Here is a 12,840-nt window from a genome sequence, read left to right as displayed (position 1 = left end):
ACTTCAGCAAGGTGTGTGTTTGTCTGAAGGTCAGCGTGATTTGGATTATTCATCAGGGTGGGTTATCTTCCCGTTCAGTAAATAGACCGGCGTCACATATCAAGTTGATTATGAGACTCAGGGAGCTCCTCTTACTCATGTCACTCACACCACAGAGTAAACAATGACGCAATGCAATGCAAGTTGGAAAAACAAAAAATAAGGAAAGTCTGTTTTATCGAAGGTTTTACTTTTAGAGCGGTTATTCATTCCAAATAATCTGTAATAAGTGATGTTTGATTGGGAGGAGATTGCTGTGATTATCATCATTTAATGGTGGCATGAAGTGAAACTTGAACATTTATATTTTACCTAAAATTTAAGCACAAACCCCTTGAGAGGGAAGTTACCATAAACATCCCTCTTCACACAGCAGCTCAAATCGTGATTCATGTGTTAGTGTGCTTGTGATAATCGCATCATAATTGCTCACGCATTTTTCTGCAGCTACTCGGTTTGTTGAAGTCCCAGAATGTGTGCAATAACGTTGAGCAAAAGGGAACTGAGTCCAAATAGAAAGACAACAGAAACGCATTCACATTTAATCTGTTTTATTCTGTGGGATTAATTTGTGGACTACAGTCTGCAATCCCTTCAACACTTAAGTCCACATGATGACACAATGAAGCAGGACCTTTAAATGTTTACATAGAAATCACTGCATTTCAAGGCTCGTTCGTCTATTTTCCTTCTATCTTGTGACCCAATTCTGCTGCAAATGCAGCTTCTTTAAACTTTTAATGATACATACCTCAAAATACTGCATTTCATTTCTTTGGTTCGTTTTACGAGCCTGAAGCTGGAAATCTATTCAACACTCCAAAAGCAAACAAAAGATGAGTGAAATGTTTAGAAAGAAACCAAATAAATGTCATAATATATATTCCAGCTTTAACTGCTCCAGGCTGCAAAAATTAAAACGATTACAGTTTAACGTAAAAGATTTTAGTTTCTGTCCATTACATGAAATCTTTCTGCTCATACTCTGAAGCCTCTCCCCCCAGAAAAAAAAAAAAAGAAAAGAGAGAAAGCTGTAGAGTTTCAGATGCGCTCTTCCCCTCGGTGGTATAAATAGGAAGGGGAGCGCACATCTGCACTTCAGTCCGAGCCGACAGGTACAACCGCTGGATACCTTCTGCACATCAGCACCACATACTGCAAAATGCCCAAGTGCCCCAAGTGCCAGAAGGAGGTTTACTTCGGTAAGATTCATGGTTTTTTTTTTTTTGTTTTTTGTTTAGTTTTGAATCTCCCTCCCTGATCGTCCTCTGTGACTGATCATTTCCTGGTTTAATGAGAAACTGGCGTAAATGCGCAAACAGGAAGCTGAATTCAACTGACCGACATGACAAGAAGCACGTTTTTTTTTCTCTCTCTCTCTCTCAGCAAAAGTCTGCTTAGAAATAAAAGCCTTGTATGCAGAGTTTTATTATTTATTTATTTTTGCAAAAACTCACAAGACTCCCGTTAATATTAACACACGTCCTTTACATTAGAGTGGATTCTGTTTGTTTCACTTGACGTCTGTCTGGGTGTGTAGAAGAATGAGTGCAGTTAAAAAAAAACAAAACCAAAAGAAAACACAATATTGACCACTAAATGTACAAAAGATAAGCACAACTGCCTTTAAGAAGGGAGTGAATGTACTTGTTGGATTATTATGACTCTTGGACAGGCTACTAACTTTTAAAACTTGGATATTTTGCTCATCTCGACTTTACTCGATTTACTTGATCTGTCGTATTTTTACATTCTGGTATTGATACTTTTCTCAGATCAATGACCTGAATGTTTTTTTTTTTTTTTTCTTTCCATTTGTGATTGTTGGAGATCCGTAACGACCACAGCTGGAACTTGTCCGCGGAGCCACATTGAATGGCTCTCTTTGGTTTTTCAAAGCAGTACGCTGTGTGATACTGTGTGAACTGGAGGTGTGCATGTAAAATCTGAGTCTGGAAAAGGTGGCTGTGGGTGAAATGTCAAGGACGGTACTTCACTGGAGCAGCAGAAGCAGGAAAAACCAAGAGTCAGAGTCACTTTTTAGTGTCCTGGCTGTCCACATTTACTGGCTCTGTTTGCGTTTTGCAGATGAATATCTGGTATCCTCCCTGCTTTCTGCAGGCCGCCTTGTTATCACGTTACTGAGGACTTTAAAGTCCACGCTTCCTGCAGGTGCCAAACTGTCTCTGGTGATGCTTCATGAGCTACGTTTGGATGGAGCAGAGGAAGCAGGTCGTGCAATGCAGTCGTTCTGTCTCGCAAGGACGCTATCAAACCAGGGGAGGAAAGGGACAGCTCCATTTTATCTCGCCTCTTAATTCACTGAGCATATTGTCTGACAGCGAATCTTCTCCAGAGAGATGCTCTGAGACTGAGGCCAATGCGAAGTCTTTAGACTGTCAGTCAGATGAGTTATCTGAGAGTCTGGGGAGCCGCATTTTCCTTCCTCCCTGTTCATGGACAAACCTTTGCCTTCCTGCCAAAACAAGCAAAACAGTTTGTTTGGGCCAGAACAAGCCAACCAATCAGTTTTGAATTCATCTTGTTTCTGTGAAACAGAAACTGAGGGGAGGGAAAAAAGCTGAAACATTGCCGAGGGGAGTCGTAGGCCTCCCTTTTTTCTGCTCGTGGCTGAGCAGTCTTGTCACAACTTCCCACCAAACCTCTTCAGTTTTTAAATCTTCAACGTCTCCGTCCGATCACCTCCCTGCTCCACTCCCCTCGTCCTCCTCTGCTCTTCATCTGTCTTTGTGTTATCCAGCTCTCAGATGGAAACAATCGGGCTACTGCTGCTTCACAAAATGATGAGGAAAGGGGAATCTGGTCCAAGTCCAAACAAAAGAGAGAAAATACTTTTGTTCTTGTTGGAAATTCTGTAGACGTGTTGAAAGCAGAGACACTAACATGTAGCGGAGGTTGTGTGATGATGTATTGAGGCACACACTGGCGATAAATCAACCAAAGAACTGAATGCCTTTAATGTAAGAACAGCTACAGTTTATCAGCCTTAAAAATGTTGTTTTATCAAGAAGATCGATACCTCGCTCCTATCTGGCTGTCACGTTTAGGGCTACAGTTCGAAGCCAGTTAGTTCAGCAGAAGATAAAGTCTGGAAATGGTGGAATAGAAACAAGCCTGGCTTTGTTCAAAGGGAACAAAATCTGCCTCCTGGTTTTTTTTTTTTTTTGTTTTTTTTTTTAAGTTAAGTGTCTGCTGGCTGTGGCATCATGACAGCTGAGCCAAAACGTCGAACTGTTCTCAACAGAAGTTCGTCAGACTTAAACTTTAACATTTAGTTGACGTGAAGAGGTTATTCACTTAAATCTAAGTGTTGTACAACCCACCCGTGAGTCTTTTTTCTGGCGGATTGAAGCCCGTAGCTGAACAGCCTCCCCTCTCAGTGGGTTTTTCCATTCAGATTTATGTGCTTGTGTGTACTGGACTGCTTCCATAAAGCTCCCAGTTGGTGCGAGCTGATGAAGAGGGCAGATTGGATTATTCTTCAGGCCGTCACGCCTCATTTCTCTTTCATATCAGAAGGTAAAACAAATAAGCCATGTGAAGAGACAAAAAAAACAGTGCTCTCTGACCTCTGGGCCGTCAGCTCAGGCCTCTGCTTTGGTATTTGGAGTTAAGTGCAGTCATTCCTTTGGGTCAGACTTGCCTTCCAAGTCCCACCACATTTAGCTAAAATGTTTTCATGGAGCTGGCCTGAGCGGCTGACCACACCCCAGAGCACATTCCCTGTTTCCACAGCCGCTTGCATAATCTCATGCCCCATCAGGCTATTTTTAGAGATCAAATATGTCATATCCTAACATTGTGGGAAGATCTTGAGACTTGTGGCATCACCTGAACTCAGTTATTTACATTGGCTGCCTGTACGGATTTTTATTTATTTATTTTTTTTGAGCTGCAATAGTTCGGGATCGGATCATGATAATCCTTCTACATCTTCTACATTTTGTACACTTCCTGTGCTTGAATTGAAACGCTGCATCAACACTGTTAGCCTTTTATGACATTCTGACCAGACGTCGTCCATTTCCTTCAGTAAAGTTTTGTCCCCTCCAACCTCCCCGTCTGCATCGTCTGCGCTGATCAGCCCTGCAGATGAAGATGGCCTTTATCAGACTACGTGACTCATCAGGGACACTCGGCCCTCACCCTCAGGCAACACGCCCAGACAATGTTCTCAAACTAATCTCCACAGAGGACGACTTGATGCTCTTAAACTGAAACATTTGCGGCCTTATGAGCTCATAACTGAACTGATCAGCAGACGAACGTGTTGACCCCCTGACGCTTCCCCTCTCCTCTGCAAACAGTAACTCTCTTAGTGGTGAACGTTTGAGGATGTGATCATTAATGTTTGGATGTGTTTGGCAGCTGAGAGGGTGACGTCACTGGGTAAGGACTGGCACAGGCCCTGTCTGAAATGTGAGAAGTGCAACAAGACGCTGTCGCCAGGCTCACATGCAGAGGTGAGAAACCTGAACGACACAACACAGATAACTTTATGTCTGATATTTCATCTGCTATCCAACCTGCAGTACGTAAGTTTTATTTTCCAACGAGCCACAAATGAAAAAACAAATTTAAGGATTTAAGAAGTGAATTGACATGGTTGAAAATATTGTTGTTGCTTAATTTGGTTGAATGAAATTGATACATCCACATTTTCTAAATATCTGAAATAAAAAAAAAGATAATTACTAATTATTAATTATTAATTATATTATTTCTTTTGAATGGCCTTAATATTGTAATATATAATTAATGTAATTTCTTGATGTTTTGACATTTCTATCATAACTAAGTGTAAATTTCACTCTGCCTGTTACAGCACGATGGGAAGCCATACTGTAACAACCCTTGTTACGGTGCACTGTTCGGACCAAAAGGTGAGCTCACTCCCCGCACGTTATCTGCTCTTACACAGCTTGAATGAGCTCAGTTTGGCACCACAATCACAACAGCTACGACTTGACATACTATAATAAACACGACCTTTGGCCCCAAGACTTTGTGTCGTGCAGACACGCCCCTCTACGAGGATCATGTTTCGCATGTGGCAGCGCTGAGGCTGTGAACACTTCTGTGAAATCACACTGTCAGCTGATATGAACCTGTTGTAACGTAATTGCAGCCAGATGCATCTCTGAAGGCCTTCAAGCCTTCTCCAGCTACTTTAACTTAGTCTTGAATCGTAGTTCACAATGCAATTCTTTCTCCCCTCTCAGGATTTGGGCGCGGTGGAACCGAGAGCCACTCATATAAATAGACAGGTATTGTCCACGCGTGCATCCGTTCATTTATCAACCGTAGCATTTGCATGAATTTGTTCCTGTCATACATTTTCATGGCATTTGTTAAGACAAACAAAGACCGCTGACAAGAGCAAATCCGCCCTTTTGCTTCGCAATGTCTGACGTGTGTTTCTCCGCTTCACCGCCAGGTTCAGGCCTCGCAGTAAAATGTTGCTCGGAAAACAAGATTGAAAGGCTCCAAAGTGTCAATTTAAAAAAAAAAATCTGCAAAAACAAACTGCACTGCAGTTTAGAGGAAACATTTTCGGTTCATGTGTTTTTATGACTTTTTTTTTTTTTTTTTTTTTTTTTGCCCTGCTTTCTGAAGACGATGTGTATTCTCATGAAGTGGTTGTCATCTGACCCCTGATCCTTCTGATTAAACACTTTTTAAAATTTGTGTCATTTCTTTTTTTTGTGTGTATATACTATTATGCTTAGATCCTGTGTTATCTAATAACATCCTTTAGCATGTATGGAACTTTCCTTATACTTAAATCACGCTTTTTATAAGGATAGAATTTCTAATACATCTGATTTTCATCTGACTGCATGATGTGCAGTCCTAGTTATTAGTAAAACAATCTCACCACAACTTCAAAGGTCTGGAGCTTTCAGATATGTCACATGATCTTCCTCAGAAGATCTGTACTGTCACATAATTCAATACTGAATTTGTTTAATGACTTCACAAACAGAACCTGAGAGTAATTTATAAACGGGCTGAAACTTTAAAGATCAGTGGGAATGAAGAGTCGCTTGAGCCTTAGATAGATGGTAGATGACATGACATCAGCTGATGATGCCGTTATTAGCTGCGCTTTAAATCCTACACAGAAATGTTTTTAACTTGATTTATTTATGGTTCAACTGGAGAAAAAAAAAAAAAACAGTGAGAGCAGTTATTTCAAGCACAGTCTGAATATTTTAATACACAACTGTTTTTTTTTTGTTGTTTTTTTTTTTTCAATCAGGTTGAAGAATTCGTCAGTCTAAGTTCAAACCAAAGCAATAAATCATGAAAGCAACAACAGATGGTTAGCACAAGTTTAATTTCCCAAAATTAGCTTTTTATCTTTCCCATATACAAATCCTGACTTGACCTTTGAGTCACTCCCTCCTGTTTATCTCAGTGTCACATATGACATTATCCTTTTATTGCTTCAATTTCATTCTTGACCTTGGAAACTGTAAAACTGTACAAACACCATCTGCTGAGGAAGACTGGGTCAGCCCACTGAAAGCTCCAGAACAGCTACTCAAAGGACCTGTCTCCAAACCCAAGAGCCTCCTTTTGATCTTTAATTGATGTTTCATTTGGTGGATGAATATGTGCGCCCTGGCTGTTGCATTGTGGGTAGCAGCTGGGGCAACTGAGGCCAACCTGAGTCTGTGCAGATCCAGCAGATGCTTCCACTGCCAAAAACCTTCCGCGCTGCTCGGCCGCCCTCGGAGTCCATGAATCACGTAGCAGCCGCCGCCTCTGCCGGGCCTCCACCATTGCAGCTTGACAGTTGCTACGGCAACAGACACAAACAGGCCCCAACAGACAGCCGGTGTGCCCGTCCGTCTGGCCGTCACCCTTTTCTCTGCAACAAAGACATTCACTGTCACAGGAAAATCTCGACCGAGGCAACTGGTGAAAACATGCAGAGGATGTTTGGCAGCAAAGAATATTTCAGCTTTTTCCTCAAAGTTGGCTGCGAAAAGTACAAAAGAAAAACAGCTTGTTTTGCAAAGTTGCAGGTACAAAGTATGGCTTCCACCAACACATTTCCAGTGTTCACTAGAATTCACATTCTTGTATTTATCTAAATAAAACTGCATGAACTGAACTACCAAAGAGCAGAATATCCAGATTTTACACCGAGGATGTCGAAGGGGACTCGACAAAATATAACAAAGATGTAGACTGAGGAGAAAAGTTGAGCTTCGCCTCATTTCAGCTCAACAGAAGAAGAAAGAAGGGGATTTTACACGCTTCCTGTGTCTACGCAGTGTTTTGACACAGTCTGCTGGAGTGCGTTAAGATTTCTCCTCTGATAATTACAGTGCACTTTTTGGTATTCAAATACTTCTCCCTCAGTCCTCTTTAGGCCGGAAGCATTGCATCTCTGTTGCCATGGCGACACATCCTGATGTTGTGATTATGTATGAAATCTGCAGCAATTGTGTTCTGGTGTTTAAAATTAGTCTGTTTAAACAAACACCAAAAAAAAAAGAAAAAAGAAAAAGAAACAAGCAGCAAATGTTTTCTAGTTCTGCCTCAGAACAGACTCACTGGACGCTCTGGGTTCAGCTTGAAGCCTGAAGCAATAGGCTGAGCCTCAATTACCTGATGGGACCACCGTGCACACAGTAAGCACATTAATAAAGCAGTTATGTTGACTTTTAAGCTGTTTTTTTTTTTTTTTATTGTCAAACAGGAGGAGGGGGAAGCCGGAGTAGGACGCGTTGTGTCAGCATGAATAACAGCCCTCAGTCATGAAGCTGTAAAATTAGACCCATAAGCCTATTAAGGCCTGGAAAATAAGGGGGCTGAAACTCAAGTATGCAGGATGGTCATGACTCCTCCAGCCATGAGGTTGGTGGGAAATGTGTTCAAATCCCAGATTAATTTGTAATGTGAGCAAGCCAAAGACATTTCACACTTAAAAAAAACAAAACAAAAACACATTAACCCGAAAAGAAAGAATAAATAAAGCTAATTAAACTTCCAAATGTCCCATCAATAACAAATGACTCCTCTCTCTACAGCTCCTGGAAAACTTTCTGACTTTGGTGTCTCCTAGTGGTTGTATGATGAAAGAGACTGCAGTGGGGAAAAAAATGTCCACGGCATCACCTCCCATTCCTCTCTGTGACGAATGGGCTGGAAACACCACATATCACACTGCTGTCCTGAGCTGGGCTCCGACTTCTAGCACAAACATGTGGGACCAATGTATTTTTTGCATTTATGACAACCACCAGCTGCAACACAATCCAGGCATAACATGCAAGAGAAGGGTCGACTAATTGACTCAAGGAGTGAAGATTTAAAGCAGCAGATAAAAATGAATGAAAAAAGTTCACCTCATGGAGCCAGAACTTTGTGGCATCTGAATCATTTCAGAGATGACGCAAGCTCATGCATCTCTCAAAAGCTTTCTCCAAATAGAGGCGTGACAAAGACAAAGGAACAACAACTGCTGCTGTAAAACCTGAAATGTGTGAGAAGCATCTTTGTAACTCAGGTAAACGTACTTCCATCTCTGTGTGTGTGTGTGTGTGTGTGTGTGTGTGTGTGTGTGTGTTAACGTGCACAAGGCTTTGAAAGGCTCGCTCAGGAAGATTTCCATATCACCTCTGCTCTTCCTGGTTATAACGGCACATCTCTCACGGACAAATAGTGAGACAACACAGCACCTCTGGAGTTTCCATCATTCTCTTAAACCTGTCTACCACTTCATCTTAAATAATTTCTAATTGTTAATAGAAATGTCAGACAAGATATTTACTCTTTTCCTCATTAGTGTTAGCTTGATCTAAAATATTGTTTAAATGGGGAAACAAGACCGCATAGAATATACAAGACCGCATTTAAATATTTCATGATGCAGAGTTTAAACCTTTGAAACTGCAGTGTAACTCAGGTGAATGCTTGCATGCACAACATAAAGGTTTAGATAGGTGACATATATTACAGCTAAAAGAAAATATTCCTGACTAATTAGCTATTACAAGTACATGTCTGATGAGAAACACAAACTCGGGCCGGGAGATATCTCCCAGTGTCCTGTTTCGATCCCGTGGCTCCAGCAGGATTTGAGTTATGGTGGATGAACATTGGACTGATTGGAGAGAACTGTGGTGATTACTGAGCAGAATCTGTTCCTCATTTCTCCTCAGTTCCTTTATCTTCTGCATTCTCTCACTTCCTTTTCCTGCCGCCTCTCTTGTTTTGGTCTTTTCACCCTCCATAACCCCCCCACCCCACCCCCTTTATATTACCCCCTACCTTCGACTGCCCTCCCTCTCCTTTAATTTGCCAGGCCTTCCCTGCAGTTGAATCGAGCTGCTTGCATGTATCTGTTTCCACTGCAGCACCTCACTCTCAGCAGATGTGTATAAATAGGCCCTCTGGTGTTGTAATAGCTAATATGGAGCCAACGTGTGTGTGCAGACAGGGGAGCTGCTGCCATGAACATTTGTATGGGAGCCAGCTCCCTGTAAACACACACAGAAGGGATTCATCAGCAACACCAAGCCCAGGAGGAAGCCTCTGTGCTGGGGAAGATAATGAGGTAGCCAGGCCTCTAAGCCTCAGCCTGGATCTCCAAAATAAAATACCATTCTGGTACATCAGTCATGTTTTTTCCCCTGCTCGAGCCAAAGGGTACAAATCTGGCAGACATGGCTGTCTTCTAATTAGGCCTCAAAAATAAGGCTCTCCCCAACAGAGTGCAATTAAACTAAGGACCCACATTAGCGTAGTCCGTTTCGCACACAATTCCCACCTTCTGCCCCCCCCATGTCAAAAAAAGAAAGGTTCATAATTCCAGTTTGACCTTGCATTGTAAAAGCTGGTGGATCAGTAGAAATCAGTAAAAATGTAACAATGAGTTTGAAACAGTGCCTGAATGGACCAATAGCATCAGTCATTTGAATTTGGAATAAATTGTTTAATTGCAAAATCTGGGAATGGCGGAAGAAAAGTGTAATTAATGAAATCTGGAGGATGAGAATGGAGATGTCGAGTAATTTTGATGTAGTCTTCCCCACACAGGATAGTTTTATTACCAGTCATCCCGTCTCCATGGTGTGATCACATTTAGACCACTTTAGGCTTCAAACCCAAAGCAAAGTGCATCAAAGTTCCCGCTTCAGGTTAGAAATCAAGCTCATGGATGAAAGTCTTTCCTAGCGTGATGAGAAAACCAGATTGTTGTACTTCTTTTTAGAACCGATAAGCTGTTCAGCCTGTCCGCCACTTTGCACAACATTTTGGGGCAGTCCAAGTCCAAACATTTATGTCTGTAGCAGACATTTGTGCTTCCCAGAAGATCAACCCTTTTGTGATCCATTTACTTCTCATGCTGAGCTGCCAGTAGATCACGATGTGCCCAGAAACCTCGGCATGTTTGCAGGCTAGCCTAACATGGTTAATGTTATTCAGGAGTTGAAAATAGCAAATTTTCTAAAATAATATCTGGACGAAAAACAAACACGCACACACAATAAAAACATCTCCATGGCCTTCATTTTAGTGGCATTGTCACTATTTTCTTACATTTTATATAACAACCACTTGCAGCCTTACTGTAGCTGTAAATATTACTGAATATAGCTACTGCATTTCACAGAGATCTCTTGTGGCAGATCCTTCCCCGCCTTGGCAGGATATTGGCCTCAGGCTAAGCTCTGCTAGCCAGGAACATACTGTACACGGGCTGGAGCAGAATGATGGAACTGATGAGTGAGAGAAACTGCAAAAAAAGAAGGAAAGATAAAAGAAATCAGTATTTATTTCTTCTCTCTAACTCCCGCACACACAGAGAGGGGAAGAGCACCTGGCCACATTCGCCAGGATGTCGTGGACATGTTAAGTGAGCCTCGACAGGAATTGGAGACGGTCTGATTGCATATCAGTCATGAAAAATAACCTGGAGTCTCCCTGCTCTCCAGAACCAGAACTCATCAAATGCAAAAGATGAATGCCACTTTTCAGAGCCAAACAGGCACTGAGGTCCATGTGAACGAGCTTTTGTGAATTTTATTTCCCACTGAAACCTTCTGAGTCTTCACTCTGATCTCTTCATTTTCTCCAGGTGTAAGATAGACGGGCGAAGTTGAGATGCCTTTTGTGTCCAATCTTCAACTCCCATCCCTCCTATTTGTCTTCCTGCTCCTGTTCCTCCCACGGGTTGGAACAGACAAAAAAGGAGAACAGGAGGACACATCTGAGCCGCATGCTGTTCTTGTTTGCCTTTCCTGCACTGCCATGCTGCTCGCCCCGGTGCTGCTGGGAGTTTGTTGTTTCAGATCCGAATCATCCTACACGGTCACAGGAACAGACACCAAAACATGGCTGCTATACAAACCTGAACTCTTCCATTTTCCATCTCTATTTTTGTGTTTTTACACATTTTTAACTGAACACAATGTCTCATGAAAACCAACTATGGAAATATGCGAAGCAGTAAATAATGTGCCATTGTATTGGAGATCCAAAGCATAAGAAGGCGACTGACACATGAAAAAGGCCGGTCACAACGTCAACTGTGACCAGACTGCAGCACACTGTTTTACACTTCTCAAACTTATAATCAGCACATTTATACATTTTCAATTTAAATATGGGATCACGTGACAACAAATGGGAGACCAGGGACGAACCAGGGAGCTTTGCAGTTTTGCTTTACAAAAGAAATGATACTCACTCGCCACACTCGGGAACAATGACGGAAGAGAACCAGCCGAGCTGAAAGGCAAACATACAATGAGCTCAGAACAAAAAGTATTCAACACACCTGTGTCCATGTCGTCTCCACTCACGACACCACGTCACACAGCATTTACGTAAAAACTAAATCTAGTTTACCCGTGTGGTTGTTCTGTGACCACTCTGGACAATACTCACAAAAAGCAAACAGCCCATTCATTTCCATGTACAATGAGCCAAACCTTCCTACTGAGGTGAATCATGGGAAGAATTTCTAGCTGAAAGCAGGAATCAGCATAAAGGGGTGAAAACTGGAGATTTTTAACATTCAATAGATTCATCTTGAATGGCAAAAATGCTACAAACAAATGAGCACTTTTGGAAAGGATGTGAAAACTGAAATAAAGTGGAAAACGGCCAAAGCGAGCTGAATGCATGCTGGGCAGGTCCAGTCCAACCTAATGAAACCGATGCATCTACAGCAGCCCCAGATGAGTCGGGACAAAAAGTACAGCAAAGAAACACAAAGTACACTTCTCTGAGTCAATCTTGTGACTTTCTGATAAAGACATTTAGTTTGAAACCTCAAAGGACGCCACAGTATCTGAAAAAAATGAGTCTGTGTGTCCGAGTGCATCAGGACTCGGCTGCAGGAATAGCTGTAATATGCTGCCCCCTTGTGTAACTTAAACAGGCTACGCTCTAAAATGGTATCGACAAAAACACCTGTTCCCCCCCCCCCCCCCCCCCCAAGGGGTTTGGTGTGGAGTGAAAAGATGAAAACACATTTAAAGGTTTGCTGAATATTTTAAAACTTTAATATACAGTGCTTCATGAATCATCTAAAAACACAGGTGGTAAAAATCAAATTGAAACAAATAACTTACACTGTAGTAAAAAGCACTTGAGATTCCTTTCTGTTTTCATCATTAGTGTGAACCCCATATGAAAATAGCATAGAAAGTATGCAAACATAGAATTTCAATCATATATATTTTCTAATATTTAGCTAAATAAACCTTTTTATTCCCAAATTCCTTTAACCAACCGGATGAAATGAAAGTTTAC

General features: G+C 41.7%; 1 protein-coding gene and 1 long non-coding RNA gene across 2 annotated transcripts; one reads left to right on the top strand and one right to left on the bottom strand.

Annotated features, from left to right (window-relative positions):
* The first annotated feature begins 1,099 nt into the window (after positions 1-1,099).
* Positions 1,100-5,658, top strand: crip1 (cysteine-rich protein 1). The gene is made up of 5 exons (XM_029493509.1): positions 1,100-1,241; positions 4,429-4,523; positions 4,886-4,943; positions 5,283-5,327; positions 5,498-5,658. The coding sequence occupies exons 1-4, from the start codon at positions 1,202-1,204 to the stop codon at positions 5,321-5,323; spliced, it is 234 nt and encodes a 77-aa protein (XP_029349369.1). The 5' UTR covers positions 1,100-1,201; the 3' UTR covers positions 5,324-5,327; positions 5,498-5,658.
* Positions 5,659-6,250: 592 nt separating this feature from the next.
* Positions 6,251-7,295, bottom strand: LOC115036282 (uncharacterized). Its single transcript, XR_003840376.1, has 2 exons — positions 7,188-7,295; positions 6,251-6,937 (listed from the first exon to the last, which is right to left on the bottom strand). It is a non-coding gene; the product is annotated as an uncharacterized LOC115036282 (long non-coding RNA).
* Between the last annotated feature and the right edge of the window lie 5,545 nt (positions 7,296-12,840).

This window comes from Echeneis naucrates, chromosome 22, assembly GCF_900963305.1.
Source record: "Echeneis naucrates chromosome 22, fEcheNa1.1, whole genome shotgun sequence".
Classification (NCBI taxonomy): domain Eukaryota; kingdom Metazoa; phylum Chordata; class Actinopteri; order Carangiformes; family Echeneidae; genus Echeneis; species Echeneis naucrates.
The sequence above is the reverse complement of the archived record's forward strand: the minus strand, read 5'-3'. Positions and strand labels throughout refer to the sequence as shown.